At 40.0% G+C, this 19,837-nt stretch overlaps 1 protein-coding gene across 1 annotated transcript; it reads left to right on the forward strand.

Moving 5' to 3' along the window:
* Positions 1–574: 574 nt before the first annotated feature.
* LOC106603311 (uncharacterized) lies at positions 575–10,621 on the forward strand. Its single transcript, XM_014196829.3, has 9 exons — positions 575–909; positions 1,465–1,561; positions 4,318–4,496; positions 4,690–4,778; positions 5,139–5,303; positions 5,505–5,606; positions 8,143–8,738; positions 9,119–9,167; positions 9,898–10,621. The coding sequence occupies exons 2-9, from the start codon at positions 1,478–1,480 to the stop codon at positions 10,206–10,208; spliced, it is 1,575 nt and encodes a 524-aa protein (XP_014052304.3). The 5' UTR covers positions 575–909; positions 1,465–1,477; the 3' UTR covers positions 10,209–10,621.
* Positions 10,622–19,837: the final 9,216 nt, after the last annotated feature.

Here is a 19,837-nt window from a genome sequence, read left to right on the forward strand (position 1 = left end):
CAAGCAGTAATCAGGTCAGCCTGGCACAGCATGGAAGAATGTAGTAGTAAACAATGGAGATGGCACATATTGAAAGTACACTACTGAGAGAAGTATCAAACATTGACAGAGGTTTAGGCTACTCTGGATAAAGGTAAAACACTTTGTCCCAAATTGGCCTACATGCTGGTGTGTTTTGTTGTAAATGTATGAGGAAAGGGTATGTCACAACAGTTTTGATCCTACTGAAAAGTACATCTTAACCTCTTTTAAAAATGGTAGGTTTAGTTTTCGTTCTGTGACAACAAGATCAAAATAAAATAAAAAATTGCCATAATTCTCTAATAGAGATAAAAATGCAAATGTATTAATTGTTGTCACAAAAACAATTTAATTGAATTATTTTTGATTATTTAAATACACAGTAAACTAAAGTAGAAGGCGTAAAATAAGTGATTACACAGAGCCAGCTCTTAAACTACTAGCCTACAGAAATCATATCTATTACACATATTAGTATAGGCCTACTACATTGCAGTTTATTACATTGCTATTACACAGACAGACATAACAGGCAGGCATAGACATGGAGGCTACACAGAAAAATAGGCTACTGTAGGCAGACAGACAATCAGTCTACTACCATGTGTTTATTCTCTGTAATTAGCCAATATCCAGGACCACTATAACAAAAGTACTGGGCCATATTCCTTATCCGATAATTGCAAGCACAATTTCAGAAGTTACCTAATTAGTGCGCACTGATCCTGGTTTTGGAAACCAGACGCGCAGCCCGTGAGGCATGTCAGGGCATGTCCAGATCGGATGAAGTGGCACTGCAAAGACTATCGATAGCGTGCACAAGTATAGACCCGTGAAAACGATAGAAAAAGGTGCCCTTAAGTATCTTCGCCAAACTTATGGATTGAGGTAATATTTTTTTTGACTTTGAATCATTTGATGTGATACTCAGGGTGGGAAATTCTTATTGGCTCGTAATGCGGTGCGCACTGCTGGTCATGAATCATCTTTCCAGTTGCTAATGTCTGAGTTGTCCAACCGTGGTGTTTTTGCTTTGTGGTATTTCATAAAACATTTTAGTAATTCTTCGTCAATATTAGTAGCAGTGTTGTAAGTTAAAGTAGAGGACAAGTTATGCTAAAACCTCAGCATGTATTTTTTCTCAATATTATTATTTAGGTTTTTACCCCTCCATCATCTCTATCTGATTTAAGATTTAGAAATCCTTTGCCTGTAACAGTATATCCTCTTGTTGTGTTGTGTCTACATTTTTTGTGTTCTTTAGTGACATCAAGTGATAGGATATTGGTTCAACATGTGCACAAGCAATATATTTGATTCAATATTCAATGCAGTGGCTGAGAAACAGCATTATATTCATTTTGTTTCCATTTTAATCACTGTTCATTATAAAGATTTCAAAATGGGCTAACTACTGAGCTATTATACATATTTTTATTTTAGTTACATTGCTGTCATGGATTGTTCTGAAACCCAGTACTACTTGAATGGGGACTGCCACCCTTGTCTTCAATGTGGACCAGGACAAGAGCTGTCAGAGGTGGGTATTATAAAACTATACAGGAATATTGAAAGAGAAATTACTGGATTTTTACAAAGGTCAAAATATAGATAGGCCTGGTGCTGGCTACACAGACACTGATTCATCTCCTTTCCACTGCAGCCATGTCCAGTAGCCTATCAGCTCATCTGAGCAACAACAGAAATTACTGCAGAACTGGGATTTGTAATTAACATTACTATGAAACCACAAAGAGTTTGGTTTGTCTGTGGCAATCTCTCACTCTAAAATAATCCCACTGGAAAGAGAACTTTGTTCCAAGTTTACAAGTCCACTTGGCAGGCCTGCTAACCCAGCTACAAGATAACATTCTGAGAATCATATGTTTCTTAGAGCTTGGTGAGAGAATGGTTCTCCTATGTATTTTTTTGTTGTTGTTGCATACAACCTTCCCACAACTTTCTGGAAATGGTGTAGGATAGTTGCTTGGCTTTGGAACATTCTCAGCACATTAAGAAATTTGACAACAAAACTAGATTTACTTGGTATTTCATTACTTTAACAGAACGTTTCCTAAAAGTTCAAACATGGTTACATTTAATTTCAATTTTGCTAATGTTCTAGAAACGTTCTCCAACAGGTTTGACATTGGGAATGGTCTCATAGTTCAGAGAAAGTTACGGAACAATGTTCTTCTGTGGGAATTGCAGTACTTTAGCGTAACATTTCTTACAGATTTCCTCACGGTTCCATTTAAAGTCATGTTCTCAAATTGTTCCAAGAACGTTAAGAAAACTTTCTATAAAAACCACAAGAAAAAGTTTAGCAATGTTCAAATCGTATTTTATTTGTCACATGCACCGAATACAACAGGTGTAGACTTTACCGTGAAATGCTTACTTATGAGCCCTTTCTCAACAATGCAGAGTTAAAAAGAAAGAAAAGATTAGCAAAAATAATTATACAAAAAACAGTAACACAATAAAACAACAATAATGAGGCTATATACAAGGAGTCATCTTTTCAGCCTCCTGAGGGGTAAGAGGCGTTGTCGTGCCCTCTTCACGACTATGTTGTTGTGTTTGGATCATGATAGATCCTTAGTGATGTAGACACCGAGGAACTTGAAGCTCTCGACCTGCTACACTTCAGCCCTGTTGATGTGAATGGGGGCGTGCACAGCCCTCCGTTTCCTGTAGTCCACGATTAGCTCCTTTGTCTTGGTAATATTGAGGGAGAAGTTTTTGTCCTGGCACCACACTGCCAGGTGTCTGACCTCCTTCCTATAGGCTGTCTGATCATCGTAGGTGATAAGGCCTACCACCGTTGTGTCGTCGGCAAACTTAATGATGGTGTTGGAGTTATGCGCGGTCACGCAGTTGTGGGTGAACAGAGAGTACAGGAGGGGACTAAGCACACACCACTGAGGGGCCCCTGCGTTGAGGGTCAGCGTGGCGGATGTATTGTTGCCTACCCTCCCACCTGGGGGTGGCCCGTCTGGAAAACCAGGATCTAGTTGCAGAGGGAGGTGTTTAGTCCCAGGGTTCTTAGTTTATTGATGAGCTTTGATGGCGCTATGGTGTTGAATGCTGATCTGTAGTCAATGAACAGCATTCTCACGTAGGTGTTCCTTTTTGTCCAGGTGGGAAAGGGTAGTGTGGAGTGTAATAGAGGTTACGTCATTTGTGGATCTGTTGGGGTGGTATGCGAATTGGAGTGGGTCTAGTGTGTCTGGGATGATAGTGTTAATGTGAGCCATGACCAGTCTTTCAAAGTATTTCATGGCTACAGATGTGAGTGCTACAGGGCAATAGTAATTCAGACAGGTTACCTTGCTGTTCTTGGGCACAGGGACTATGGTGGTCTGCTTGAAACATGTAGGTATTACAGACTGTTCAGAGAACATTCTAAGAATGTTATTTAAAAACATTTACATTCCATTCTCAGCATCAACAAAACTCTCTATCCTCTATTTTAAGATTGTAAAGGTGTGTTGGCCGCGCCCACAAATTGGCCACACCTGATCTTAATGAGTGCTTGTTTCCTCAGAAATGGGGTCTGTTTGAATAGACTAAAATGAACAGCTTTGTAAGGGTAAAAAAACATGGCTTGCTATCTCCATCCTGGTGTTGCCTAAGACTAATTCCATGGATAGAGAAGAGAAGATTATAGGTTTGAATCTCACTGATGCCTTGTCATAATAAAAAAAGACATGTGTTTGCATGATTAATGCCTAAAGAAATTAATTTGCATGTGTCCTATCTGTGCTTACAGTTAAAGTGTACCCAAAATAAGATAGCAGTGTTATTAAAAGTTTATTGAAACATTCAGTGAAAGTTGAGGAATAAAAAAAATAACTCAAAATAACCTAGAATTTCTGTTCTCAGAGCGTTAATAAAACGTTCAAAGAACCAGAGTAAAACACTCTCAAAACTTCAAAATAAACATTCCCAGAACAGGCTAAATGTTCACTTCTGGTCTCGGGGCGTTTAAAAACATTTAATTTTACCTCAACCAATGTGAAACTGAAATCATACGTTCCCACAACTTCCAAGGAACCAAATTTGCTAGCTGGGAAGATCTTACCAATGGAGGTTTACCCATGACCTAAAATAACCCCATGTGGTCATTGGAAGCGGAAACTGTCATGTACTTTGTAATCTAGACCTCTAATCATCATATTAATTTATATTTCTGTTTTGCAACTGTCTCCTTAACAAATTTACTTCAGTGAAATCCTTAGCTGTAAACAGGTCTAATGTGCACTGTATATTTTGATTCTTATTTCCCGCCAGGACTGTGGTTATGGAAGTGGATGGTCGGCTTCTTGCATCCCCTGTAGTGTCAAGACTTATAAAGAGGACCGGGGTTACCACAACTGCAAATTCTGCCAGTCGTGTAAACGCATAAACAGGCACCAGAAGTCACTGTGCACCTCTAAGAGCAATGCTATCTGTGGGGAGTGCTTGCCAGGGTTTGTACCTGTACATGATCTAATTGCATTCTTACGTATAGTATCTACAGATCTTTACTTAAGACGTAGCTGTGCTTTTAAGTCATAAAAGCTTTCCATCCAGAACATGTGGACTTTGAGTTTTATTAGCTTGTTTACTTGAAATACAACTATTTCCAACTTTTCTTTCTGCTTTAATTTGATCTAATTGCAGATTCTACAGTAAGACACGGATGGATGGCTTGCAGGAATTGGAATGCATGCCGTGTGGTCCCTCCTCCACCACTGAGCAGCAGTGTAGCCGTAAGTCTCAGAAAAGCTTGGCCCAGGACTCTGAGAAAGAAAAAAACACTTCAGAACCGCTCATTATTGTATGAGTCAGTTGTGTGGCCTACTGTTATATTTCAAAATTTCCTCCATGTACTGGAAACATAATTACCCATGTTTTTATTTTGAGATTTGTTGCCGTAGAGAATGCATTGTTTGGGTTACGAGATATTCAAGAATTACAACACTGTTGTAATATTCTATTAATAGAATAGTGCTACTGTCATTATTTGCCAATGGATCAAAGTCAGAAATGTAAAACATAAAATAAATGCTGTGTGTGTAAGCATGTGCTCAACCTTGCACAGCACCGACCTCAATCCTTCTATTTTGCAGGAAGCAGAAGAGTTGATGTGGGAAAAGTCTGGAGCCCAGAAGGCCCAGCCCAGAATGCTGCTGTCATCACCACCATTTCTTTTGCCCTGGTTACCATGACAATCTTCCTCTCCGCTGCCTTGTTTATATACTTCAGACATACCTTACTAAAGAAAATATTTAAAGGTATCTCATGATCTGCACACAAATATCTCCTTTAATGAAGTGTTTGTTGCATGAGATGTTCACACAACTCCTGATGAAGCTGCAATAATGTGGGTTCTGTCAATGTGTTTGTTAGAATCGCTTTTATAGTAACATGCAGGGTACAGGTAATCCTCAAACTGTGCCTCGTCTAGCTCATGAATGATATTCTCTCTCTGAAAGGATGCCTGGCTCCTCAAAGCACAAGTCAGAGTGACATGGAGTGTGCAGCATCCCCAGTGAACGTGGTCACGCTGAATCTGGAGCAGCAAAGCCAGGACTCGGGTAACTATAAGAGTAGAACAGCACCCACCATGATGTATTGAACAGCACATTATTTACACTGAGTATACCAAACATTAGGAATACCTTCAGTTGTGTCAAGTTGGCTGGATGTCCTTTGGGTAGTGGACCATTCTTGATACACACGGGAAACTGTTGAACAGGAAAAACCCAGTAGCGTTGCAGTTCTTGACTCAAACCGGTGCACCTGGCACCTACTGCCATACCCCGTTCAATGGCACTTCAATATTTTGTCTTGCCCATTCACCCTTTGAATGGCACACATAAACAATCCATGTCTTAATTGTCTCAAGGCTTAAAAATCCTTCTTCAACTTGTCTCCTCCCCTTCAGCTACATTGATTAAAGTTGATTTAACAAGTGACACCAATAATGGATCATAGCTTTCACCTGGTCAGTCTACTGTATGTCATGGAAAGAGCAGATGTTCGTAATGTTTTGTGTATATATTGCTACAACAGACATAACACATGATGAATAAGGGCTTTAAAGTACTACTTAAGTCGTTTTTTTTTTTTTTAGGTATTTGTGCTTTACTTTACTAATTGGGTACTTTTTCCACCACTGCCCGGAATCAAACCCACTACCTTGGCGTTACAAGCGCCATGCTCTACCAACTGAGCTACAAGGGACCCATAAAGCCAAATTTAAATTATTTTAACAGAAGAACCCACACAGCGCTGTGAAGTGGAGAACCTGAGGTCTGACGTCATGTATAGCATGTTACTGTACAGCCACTGCATTCCAATTTAGGCGCTTATCAATGACAAAATCTGCCATATTCAACACATATACGGGATGACAAGGGCTGTGAGTGGAAAGGGTTAACCTGTTGAGGACAGACGTTCCGCCTGCGGAACCCCTAGCCAACAGCCAATGGCATCGCACGGCGCGAAATACAAAACCAACTAAAATACCACAATTCAATTTTCTCAAACAATCAACTATTTTACACCATTTTAAAGATAAGACTCTCGTTAATCTAACCACATTGTCCGATTTCAAAAAGGCTTTACAGCGAAAGCAAAACATTAGATTATGTTAGGAGAGTACATAGACACAAATAATCACAGAGCCATTTTCCAAGCAAGCATATATGTCACATAAACCCAAACCACAGCTAAATGCAGCACTAACCTTTGATCTTCATTAGATGACACTCCTAGGACATTATGTTATACAATACATGCATGTTTTGTTCAATCAAGTTCATATTTATATCAAAAAACAGCTTTTTACATTAGCATGTGATGTTCAGAACTAGTATAGCCACCGAAAACTTCCGGTGAATTTACTAAATTACTCATGATAAACGTTGACAAAATACATCATTATTTTAAGAATTATAGATACAGAACTCCTTCATGCAAACGCTATGTCAGATTTTAAAATAGCTTTTCGGCGAAAGCACATTTTGCAATATTCTGAGTACCTAGCTCAGCCATCACAGGCTAGCTAATTTGACACCCACCAAGTTTGGGACTCACTAAACTCAGAATTACTATTAGAAAAATTGGATTACCTTTGCTGTTCTTCGTCAGAATGCACACCCAGGACTTCTACTTCAACAACAAATGTTGTTTTGGTTCAAAATAATCCATAGTTATATCCAAATACCTCCGTTTTGTTCGTGCGTTCAGGTCACTATCCGAAGGGTAACGCGCGGGTGCATTTCGTGACAAAAAAATTCAAAATATTCCATTAACGTACTTAGAAGCATGTCAAACGCTGTTTAAAATCAATTTTTATGCTATTTTTCTCGTAAAATAGCGATAATATTCCAACCGGGCAACGTTGTATTCATTCAAAGGCTGAAAGAAAAAAAATGAGAAGTCTCGTGAACGCGCATCTGTCTCACTGTCCCCAGGCTGACCACTTACAAACTCTGCTGCTGTACTTTGCCCAGAGACAGCAGACACCCATTCCACTTTTTGGCGGCTTTAGAGAGCCAATGGAAGCCTTAGAAAGTGTCACGTTACAGCACAGATGCTGTAATGTCGATAGAGATGCAACAGAAGGACAACAAATTGTCAGACAGGGCACTTCCTGTATGGAATCTTCTCAGGTTTTGGCCTGCCATATGAGTTCTGTTATACTCACAGACACCATTCAAACAGTTTCAGAAACTTCAGTGTTTTCTATCCAAATCTACTAATTATATGCATATTCTAGTTTCTGGGCAGGAGTAGTAACCAGATTAAATCGGGTATGTTTTTTATCCGGCCGTGAAAATACTGCCCCCTATCCCAAAGAAGTTAAAGTATTTTTTACTTAAGTACTTTACACCACTGATTCTGTGGACCACCCATATGTAGAATGTATGCACATATGACTGTCAGTCACTTTGGATAAAACTGTCTGCTAAATGGCATATTATTTCATCCATATAGGCTAACTTCCACTAGTGCAGCGGGTTAAACATTCCCTAATTGACTCATATTATAGTAAATTTGCGAATGCATGGTTCATTTGGGGTTTGTTGGGGTACTAATGTAACCATCTGATGACGTGTCTTACAGGTGCATGTGATAACTCTACCACCACTGCAGACACGTTGGCCAGACTGCAGTCCAAGGTGGACATGACTGTCCCTCTGGGGTTCATTCTACTAAACCCTGACCTTAAAACTCAGGACCAAATCGACCTGCTGGAGACTCAGCCACTGGTGCGTAACTCCACCTGCAGTAACTGCTCCTCTGGGTTTGTCTCTCAGATATCCTCTGAGCCATCCTCAATCAGCAGTGATGTCTCACTCACAATGGAGACCCCTGTGGGTCCAGTAGACAGTGGGGAGTCTGAGGCAGGGCCCTTTTTCCTGCCCCTGCAGAGCAGTGAAGGTTACAATGCTTCTGAGCTGCAGGATAGCCCTCCCCATCGGCATGTACCAGTGGAGTGCACTGAGCTAGACTTCCACAGCACTGCAGCCCTCCACAGTGCCACAGACCCAGACTGTAGCTCTGTGAGCCTGGGGATTACTGCGATATCCGAGATTAAGGATGGCCCCTCCGGAGACGGGTCAGGAGGAAGACAACTGAGGAGTCCATCTGCCTGCCGAGAGGAGCAAACTGACAGCTGTTGGAGCAGCCATCATCAACCCTGCTACAGCAGTAATGCGGTAATTACCCTTAGGATAGACAGGGCTGTGTCACCTGTTCCTCTCACACAGAGGACCTTATACTCAGCAGTAGAGAGTTGGAGTAACCAGCCACTAGACTTAGCTGTCTTTTATGCTCATACAGCAAATGTTAAAAGCAAATGTCACCTTTAATTTTACTCTTTAAGGTGTGGCACACGCACACTGATCTCATAAAATATGAGTTGTGATATCCTCTTAGTATAGGCAAGATAATGGATGCCTTTAAATATATTTTTCACACTTGTCATTTCACACATAATTAGCTAGATGTGCCAAATTAAGTTTACAGCTTCACTCATTTACTAGAGGATGTTTCCCTGAACAAAGCAACAATGTACTCATAATATTTCTATTTGTAGATGGAAGAAACACTGAGCCTGCTGAAGAAGTGTATCCGAATCATGCAAGGTGGGATATTCTTCAGTTGACTATCTGAAGCCTATTTTAATGCTGGAGCACATCCAACAGAAACAAAATGAAACATTGGGGATTGTCAAAAGACCAGAATACACATATTTGTATTAGGTGAAGTTCTGTTGTTGTTGTTGTGGCTAGGGATTCAGTAGAGATACATATTCACAGAACCACAATTTTGTTCTGGATGATTCCGGATTTTAATGTAGCCATTTCTAACAGGAGTAGTTTTTAAAAGTTGTTTTTCATTAAGTCTTGCTAGTTTTAAAACTTTTCTTTGTCTTGGCCAAGAGGTATAGTCCAATATACATTGTCTTACTGTTTCACAAGCCACATGGAAAAATAGACAATCATTGTACCAAGAGACTTAGCTGCATACTTGGCACCACTGGCAAAGTTTTCAAGAAGAGAACATTTTTCCCTTTACAGCAGGGATGGGCAACTGACCCCTTTTGAAGGCTCTCAGATACATTTGTATGAATTATTTTGGAACTCAGTCAGAGTCTCAACTACTGTTGCAAGTTAGAATAGTAGAATACATTTGCACACTGTCACTGTCCACGAGACATTCTCAAATGTTGAGTGTAGAAACGGCATAACAGAATAGTTCACCTCTGGTGGGAGGTTAAACAGTTGTAGGTGGGCAGTGGGATCTGTACTGTGTCATAGCTCTGCTTTTTTTAATGCCATAATTTCCCAATTGGCCTGTGTATCTTCTGTCCAGGTGTCCATCTAGGCAGGCTGCCACAGGCCTTGGTGGATTCTCTGGCTTTGAAGCTGGACCCAACATTCCCAGGAGTACAGAACTACCAGCAGGTGGCGCTGAAGATGGGCGTACCTCATGAGTTGCTCAAAGGCCTGTGCGGGTTTGATCACGTCTTTCGGTACCTTTCCTCCTGCACTCTGCTAACAGTACCAGACCTGCTCCACACGTTCTACCTGCTGCAGCGGCTCGACACTCTGCTCCTGCTGTGTGAATATGCCACGCAGAGCCAGACTCAGCGCCAGGTCACAGGATGCACATTTTACTGTTAATGCTAACACTTCTGCCAACACAGCCCAGAGGACTGACATAATCAGTATGCGTACCACTGAACTAGAACCTACCTGGAACAACGAAATTGCTCAAACTCTCGGGTGGGGATGTGTAAATATTTGTTTTTAATTCTGAATGGATTATATTTTATTTTTTACCTGGTTTCATATGTAGTGTATGTGAATATTAATGTGATATAAGCCACTGTACGTTACAATTATTTTGTCATGCAGCAAATGCTATGCTGAAGAATTATGCATTCATATTTGAAAAGTTGTCAGAAGATACATTTTAATTGCATAAGTACTGTACTAACAGTGTTAATTTGTCTACTGAATTAATCAAGTTATATTAGTGTTACTTTTTATACATGTCTTGGACTTTTATAAACAAAATAAAAATTACATTCAGATTCATGGTTATTTTGTTATGATGTAGTTTGTCAGGAGCAGATGATAACAGTAAGTAATCGCATTTACTGTACATAATAAAGAATATGGTCATAGACACATTTCAACAAAAAACAGGGCCAGTTACTGTATTTCTGCAAGGCAAAATTGAAAAGCAGGACTAATGCCACACTACTGACATTTCTACTAAACTTAATTCTAGCAAGGTATCTACATTGTTTAACAATATCAAATATTTTTGTTATGAAATGAAACATTGTTTTTTCCCAGCAATGTTAATTTACTTTCAAAACAAGTATAGCATACAAGTTACAAGAAATAGATCGGAAGACATCACAATCCACAGTCAAAAATAAGAAAAAGTACAATAATTGTACATCTGAAGGAGACAGGATATTGATTTATTTTAAATTGAAATGATGTTTATGACATAGTTACTATGCATTTCCTGTCTGGTCAAATAAAGCTATATTATGCTCATAAACAAGCTGATCCAGCCCTCTGATGTTCTCTATTTGCATTACATTAAATATCATGTTTTCAGACATGTCAATGAGACAACCAATTTGTATTTGCAACCAAAATAATTATTTGTTTACCATGCTAATATCAATGGCTTATATACAGTATCTTGTGTTCTTTGTTACAGTACAAATTGTAAACTACTACAAAGCTGACTTCCAAGTAAGACCATCTAATTTCAGATTGAGAAACATGCTATATGATAAAAAATAAGGCTGTCTTAATTTGTGATATGACATTTCTAGTTGGTGCTCCAATGAAAAATATTCAAACTATTCTGTCTCTTTAACCCATAATATTGTAGCAAATTTTGGGCTAACCCAAGATAACACCTTAACCATTACACCAAGAGGTTCGAACCTCTTGATGAGGTTGCGTTAAGGTCACTACTCTTCTTTTGGGAGAATGTGCCCCAAGCTTTTCTATACCAAGTCCTTCACGTGTACATGCCACTCCAATGGCCTAATGGGTGCCATCACACTTCTGACAACAATGTTTGTCAGAAGTGTGATATTTTTGGAGTTGAAACCTTTTGCTGTTGAAAACCATTATCTCAAGTATAAATACAGTAATGTACACACATTTAAGGGTAAAAAAATGTATTAATTGGAAGCAAAATTGTGTTTTTTAGACAACTGTACATTTCAAGGATAGTGCCATTAAAAGAGTTGGTCAAATGTCATTGACTCCAGTGGCGCAGTGGTCTAAGGCACTGCATCTCAGTGCTAGAGGTGTTACTGCAGACCCTGATTCGATTCCAGGCTGTATCACAACTGGCTGTGATTGGGAGTCCCATAGGGCGGTACACAATTGGCCCATTATTGTTAAGGTTTGGCTGGGGTAGGCTGTCATTGTAAATAAGAATTTGTTCTTAACTGGCTTGCCTAGTTAAATAAAAATAAATGGGCCTTCACCCTTACTTGTGGGAACAAAAGAGGACAAAAGAGCAAAGGTCCACCCCGCACACTTGTGCCATGTCATACCTACACCATCTATTGACATGTGCCTTTTGTTAAGTAAATAAATGAGGTGAAAGGAGACTGGAGTAGGACTTAATGACCCTACCATAGTGAAAATATGATAAATTCAAATGTGAGGTAGTTCACAATATTATTCACCAGGTGGCATGAGTAAGATGAGTTTTTCTCAGCTGCTTGAAAACATTTATTTGAACAATGTATATGTTTTAAACAGTGTAATGCAAACAGTAAATCCATTTTCAAAATGTAGATTCCTTTTCAAAACAGCAAATACTTTCAGCAAAACTATATGATACCCTCAAAACTGTAAATACATTCACATTCTGCCCCCAAAAAATCCATAAAATAAGATTATTTGTATTCACTTGATAACAATCCAAATAGTAATTACTATCCACATCAAAGAAAATATTATTCTTGATGAAATAACATCCTTGGAGAGCTCTTTGGTCTTGGCCATGGTGGAGAGTTTGGAATCTGATTGATTGCTTCTGTGGACAGGTGTCTTTTTTACAGGTAACAAGCTGCGGTTAAGAGCCCTCCCTTTAAGAGTGTGCTCCTAATCTCAGCTCATTACCTGTATAAAAGACACCTGGGAGCCAGAAATCTTTCTGATTGAGAGGGGGTCAAATACTTATTTCCCTCATTAAAATGCAAATCAATTTATAACATTTCTGATGTGTTTGTCTGGATTTTTTTGTTGTTATTCTGTCTCTCACTGTTCAAATAAACCTACTATTAAAATTATAGACTGATAATTTCTTTGTAAGTGGGCAAACGTACAAAATCAGCAGGGGATCAAATACTTTTTTCCCCCACTGTATAGGTCCTGGATGGCAGGAAGCTTGGAGCGTCTTATGGTCAGATGCCGAGCAGTTGCTATACCATGCAACCGGGCAGGATGCTCTCTATGGTGCAGCTGTAGAACCTTTTGAGGATCTGGGGGCCCATGCCAAATCTTTTCAGTCTCCTGAGGGGGAAAAGGTTTTGGCGTGCCATCTTCACGACTGACTTGGTATGTTTGGACCATTATAGTTTGTTGGTGATGTGGACACCAAGGAACTTGAAACTCTTGACCCTCTCCACTACAACCCCGTTGATGAGAATGGAGGCGTGTTCAGCCTGCCTTTTCCTGTAGTCCACGATCAGCTCCTTTGTCTTGATCACATTGAGGGAGAGGTAGTTGTCCTGGCACCACACTGCCAGTTCTCTGACCTCCTCCCTATAGGCCGTCTCATCGTTGTCGGTGATCAGACCTACCGCTGTTGTGTCGTCAGCAAACTTAATGGCGGTGTTTGAGTCTTGTTAGGCCACGCAGTTGTGGGTGAACAGGGAGTACAGGGGCGGACTAAGTACACACCCCTGAGGGGCCCCAGTGTTAAGGATCAGTGTGGCGACGTCTTGTTGCCTACTCTTACCACCTGGGGAAAGAAAAAAAAACGTTTTATTTTCGAGATGATAGTTTCCGGATTCGACCATATTAATGACCTAAGGCTCGTATTTCTGTGTGTTTATTATATTATAATTAAGTCTATGATTTGATAGAGCAGTCTGACTGAGCGGTGGTAGGCACCAGCAGGCTCGTAAGCATTCATTCAAACAGCACTTTTGTGCGTTTTGCCAGCAGCTCTTCGCAATGCATTGCGCTGTTTATAACTTCAAGCTTGTCAACTCCCAAGATTAGGCTGGTGTAACCGATGTCAAATGGCTAGCTAGTTAGCGGGTGCGCGCTAATAGCGTTTCAAACGTCACTCGCTCTGGGACCTGGAGTAGTTGTTTCCCTTGCTCTACATGGGTAACGCTGCTTTGAGGGTGGCTGTTGTCGATGTGTTCCTGGTTCGAGCCCAGGTAGGAGCGAGGAGAGGGATGGAAGCTATACTGTTACACTGGCAATACTAAAGTGCCTATAAGAACGTCCAATAGTCAAAGGTATATGAAATACAAATCGTATAGAGAGAAATAGTCCTATAATAACTACAACCTAAAACTTCTTACCTGGGAATATTGAAGACTCATGTTAAAAGGAACCACCAGCTTTCATATGTTCCCATGTTCTGAGCAAGGCACTTAAACGTTTGCTTTCTTACATGGCACATATTGCACTTTTACTTTCTTCTAGAACACTTTGTTTTTTGCATTATTTCAACCAAATTGAACATGTTTCATTATTTATTTGAGGCTAAATTGATTTTATTGATGTATTATATTAACTTAAAATAAGTGTTAATTCAGTATTGTTGTAATTGTCATTATTACAAATAAATAAAATAAATGTTAAAAGAATCGGCCGAATAATCGGTATCAACTTTTTTTTGGTCCTCCAATAATCGGTACCGGCGTTGAAAAATCATAATCGGTTGACCTCTAGTCCGTACTGTGAGACGCCTAACACAGCGCTACAGGGAAACAGGACGGACAGCTGATTGTCCTCGCAGTGGCAGAACACGTGTAGCAACACCTGCACAGGATTGGTACATCCGAACATCACACCTGCGGGACAGGTACAGGATGGCAACAACAACTGCCCGAGTTACACCAGGAATGCACAATCCTTCCATCAGTGCTCAGACTGTCCGCAATAGGCTGATAGAGGCTGGACTGAGGGCTTGTAGGCCTGTTGTAAGGCAGGTCCTCACCAGACATCACCGGCAACAACATCGCCTATGGGCACAAACCCACCGTCGCAGGACCAGACAAGACTGGCAAAAAGTGCTTTTCACCGACGAGTCGCGGTTTTGTCTCACCAGGGGTGATGGTCGAATTCGTGTTTATCGTCGAAGGAATGAGCGTTACACCGAGGCCTGTACTCTGGAGCTGGATCGATTTGGAGGTGGAGGGTACGTCATGGTCTGGGGCGGTGTGTCACAGCATCATCGGACTGACCTTGTTGTCATTGCAGGCAATTGCAACGCTGTGCGTTACAGGGAAGACATCTTCCTCCCTCATGTGGTACCCTTCCTGCTGGCTCATCCTGACATGACCCTCCAGCATGACAATGGCACCAGCCATACTGCTCGTTCTGTGCGTGATTTCCTGCAAGACAGGAATGTCAGTGTTCTGCCATGGCCAGCGAGGACAGGGGAACTCAATTACCTTTGAGCACGTCTGGGACCTGTTGGATCGGAGGGTGAGGGCTAGGGTCATTCCCCCCAGAAATGTCCGGGAACTTGCAGGTGCCTTGGTGGAAGAGTGGGGTAACATCTCACAGCAAGAACTGGCAAATCTGGTGCAGTCCATGAGGAGGAGATGCACTGCAGTACTTAACGCAGCTGGTGGCCACACCAGATACTGACTGTTACTTTTGATTTTGACCCCCCCCCCCCCCCCCCCCCCTTTGTTCAGGGACACATTATTCCATTTCTGTTAGTCACATGTCTGTAGAACTTGTTCAGTTTGGGTCTCAGTTGTTGGATCTTGCTATGTTCATACAAATATTTACACATGTTAAGTTTGCTGAAAATAAACAAAGTTGACAGTGAGAGGATGTTTCTTTTTTTGCTGAGTTTACATTTACATTTTAGTCATTTAGCAGACGCTCTTATCCAGAGCGACTTACAGTAGTGAATGCATACATTTAATTTCACAGATTTTATTTTTTATATATATATATTGTTTTGTACTGTTTTCCACTCATTATCAGTCATTATATCATTGAAAATGCGATTTTAAAGTGTTTTTTGTGAGGGAATGAAATGGTATGGGGATTTTAAAGTAATTTTAATCAATATGATCACTTAGTACCAACATTTTAAAACAGCCCCAGCTGGGTTTTGAACTTGTAACCTCTGGATTTATGGTATACTGCTCTTTCTGCTGCGCCACATAGTCTATAGCATTCCTCCACACATTTATAACTTATAATACATCACTGCACTTAGCAAAAAGTTTGCCATCTGCACTGTTATTTTTGTTATCTGTTATTATGACTATTCTCTTATGGATTTCATTTAGTTGTTTCAGAAATGTTAGAGTTTTCGGTATAGTTGCCTAATGTTGGTTGGGCCTATTCTTTTGGTTTAATGGTACTTCTGAATCAGTATAATATAATAGTTTGTTTTGAGTGTGTTTTCAACAAAGCTGAAATCTACTTTGAAGTCCATAGTGTAGGAATACGGGTGAAATCGCTCATTGAAAAAGACATGGTGGCGAAGCAGGAAGATCGGAATGCCGTTGTGAGTTCAAATCCCAGGAGGAAGGGAAGCGCTGCTAAAGTATACAATAGTTGATTTTGGTAAGTGAGGACATGTTGAATAATAATTACTGTATAAATAAACATACAGAATGTGTATCAAATATGCAAGTTGAAAAAACACTGTGTGTATCCTACCGGTGAAATCTCATGAAAAATATTCAGGTGAAAATTTGAATGAATATGGGAAAGGTTGTGATCACAAAATATTATCACGTGAAGTGTTCCAAAAACACATAGTAATCCCTCCAGTACATGGAGCTATCACCCATCATTATCATTTGTCATCAACACTGAATATCTGTCATAGGCGTCGTATGGAGTGGACCAAAACGCAGCGGGTAAAGTGCTCATCTTCTTATTTATTAAAGAAAACACTTAATCAAAATAAACAGACGACGAAAAACAGTCCAGTAAGGTGCACAGACTATACTGGAAACAACCACCCACAAACACAAGTGAAAACGAACACACTTAAATATGGTCTCCAATTAGAGACAACGACAACCAGCTGCCTCTAATTGGGGGTCATTGAAAAAACACAACATAGAATTAGAAAACTAGAATTAAACATAGAAATAGAAAATATAGAACATAAATCAAAAAACCCGAAACACACAAAACAAACACCCCCTGCCATGCCCTGACCAAACTACAATGACAATTAACCCCTTTTACTTTTTTTACTTTTACTTAATAATAATTAACCCCTTTTACTGGTCAGGATGTGACAATATCATTGTAATCTACCGACATGGTAGTGATTTTCCATGTGAAAATCATGTGGCTCTTTTGTAAAAGAAGAAAGTAAGCATATACAGCAAGTTAGTTACTTGATGTCTGTCTAGGGCAAATGACACTAGGGACAGCACTGACACATGAACAGAGCAGTACTGCATGAATCGGCTGACATGACGTATGGTCTTCCCAAAGACCCATGTGCTTTTCACAAATCTGGCCTGAAAAACAGAACATATGTTACAGTAATACAAAACAATCCGAGTTTTCATAAAGTAAACATTTCCTTATAAATATATAAAACAAGTGATAGCCAACACTTACAATTATGCCAATTTGGATGATCATCCGATGAAAAACAAATGTCAAACATAATCAACAGTGCGCAGACATATTTTAATAATAAGTCAATTAGATTATCTGGCCACAGTAGCCGTACACCCCCAGGGCACAGATGTCATGCTGATCATTATGCAGTTGATTTGCATTTAATCAAAGACTAATTCATCACCTCTATGAGAAAGATACAAGTGGTGATAGAGTTTAACAGGAGAGAGTGAAAGCTGTAAGGGGGACTGAACTGAATCCCCTATGGTGCAGAGATGAGTGCCTAACAGTCTGTAGCCTACCACAAAAACCTGGACCTCTGTGAGGCAGTACAACATTCAAATACTGTACACCTGTTACAGTACTCCCCCTCTTTCGAGAAGAGTCCTCAAGCATAAAACCTACCTTTGAACCGGAGAACACTTCCCTGATGCCTGAGACAGGACAAATCCCAACTCTGCCACCAGTGTAACAGTAGAGAGTGAGAGCTATAACAGGGACTCAAATTGAGAGCTGTAACAGGGACTTCTTGATGATATATGTGTGAAGAAATTCTCCAGTGACAACAAAAATATGAACAAGTTGATGTTCTAGGTCCTTAGTATTTTGGTAAGGTAAGACAGTTGTAGGTTACTAATCTTAATAAGGTCTTTATAAGTCAAAGCCTACTCTGCAAAATCTAAATATATTTCATTATTTATAATTACAGAAAAATACAGACTGTGGCTTTAAGGACTGCACAGAAATGATGCACTAAAAAACAACTAACAGTCATAAACAGGTAAAGCCCATATCTGTGACATTTTCTATTTAGCTGAGGTAACTTACCAGAATAAAAGGAGTGTTGAGTAGAGTAATCACTAAATCAGCAACTGACAAATTAATAATAAACAAACATGTGACAGAATGCATCTGCTTCTTTATCACAATGTGGCAAGCAACACTATTCCCATTTAAAGTGAAATTATGATAATGACTGAATAAGCTATAATGAGTAAAGTCTTGGTTGTTGAATTTTGTGACTCAGTCCCATATTTGGTTTTGTTTAATGTTTTTTCCTCTCATACAGGAGTAGTAAAGCCCTAGTTCACACAGGATTCCTCAGAACAGCTTCAATTAGTCGGGGAATGGACACTACAAGATGTTGAAAGCGTTCCACAAGTTGGCTTGATGTCCTTTGGGTGGTGGACCATTCTTGATACACATGGGAAACTGTTGGGTGTGAAAAACCCAGCAGCATTACAGTTCTTGACACAATCCGGTGAGCCTGGCATCTACCACCATACCCTGCTCAAAGGCACTTATATTTTTCTTGCCCATTCACCCTATGAATGGCACCCATACACAATCCAAGTCTCAATTGTCTCAAGGCTTAAAAATCCTTCTTCAACCTGTCTCCTTCCCTTCATCTACACTGATTGTGTTCATAATGTTTTGTACACTCAGTGCACAGTGTAGTGATACTGGGTTGTTTTGGTACCATGTCGGTAGATTACAATGATATTCAGTGTTGATGACAAATGATAATGATGGGTGATAGATAGTTCCACGTACTGTAGGGATTACAATTTTTTTTATCTGCATTTTGTATATTCCATCAGGGACCACGTTGGAAACAAGTTCATTTTGCTTTAATGTGTTATCCCCTGGGTTGCATCTTTTTGCCCAATAAATCAGTCAATCGATCTGTTGCCGTTGCTATGCAGTATGTGAGTCAAACACTGCTATCTAATCACAAGATGGTACAGATATCCGCTCTTACTCAAGCGCATGTGGCTTTGTGAGCACAGGAAGGCATGTGGGTCTGACAGATAAAGGGTGGTATTTTACAGAATTATCCAAAGGCAGGTTATTGAACATAATAATAGGCCTTGTAAAAGCATAGATTGCAAGATAAATAATAATTTGGTGTGTGCTTATATTTGTCCTATTTCACACGTTAATAAGCATGTGTGAATTGTAAATGTGCATATACCATCTGTCCATGAGACTCCCTCAGAGTGTGGTCACAGCCAAGGTCTGCCATTATCAAAAGCAGCCCTGGAGCATTTAGGGTTAAGTGCCTTGCTCAAGGGCACGTCGACAGAATTTTCACCTCGTTGGCTCAGGTCTAAGGCTCTAATCGTAGGATACCTGCCGCCCTATAAATAAGTGATATATCTCCAACTGCTCTATATCTCCGTTAATTGAAAGCAACGTTGTGTTTCATATTAGAAGAAACTCTCCTTTAATTTCTTCCATGATAACCAATTTGTGCTGAGCATTGTAGAGCAATGTGCCATCGCTCGCCGTGCCAGTGTGTCACCCAGTGATTACTTGACATTGGTAGTGGGTCAGTCACCCTTATGTACTTAATTTAGGCCTACAAAAAGTGTATTAGAAACCTGATGAAAAGTTATCTCTATTCCATTTCTACGTATTTGTCTAAACACATCGTCTTTACATATGCTAGGAACCTCAAG

The sequence above is a fragment of the Salmo salar genome, chromosome 04, assembly GCF_965601325.2.
Source record: "Salmo salar chromosome 04, fSalSal1, whole genome shotgun sequence".
NCBI lineage: Eukaryota > Metazoa > Chordata > Actinopteri > Salmoniformes > Salmonidae > Salmo > Salmo salar.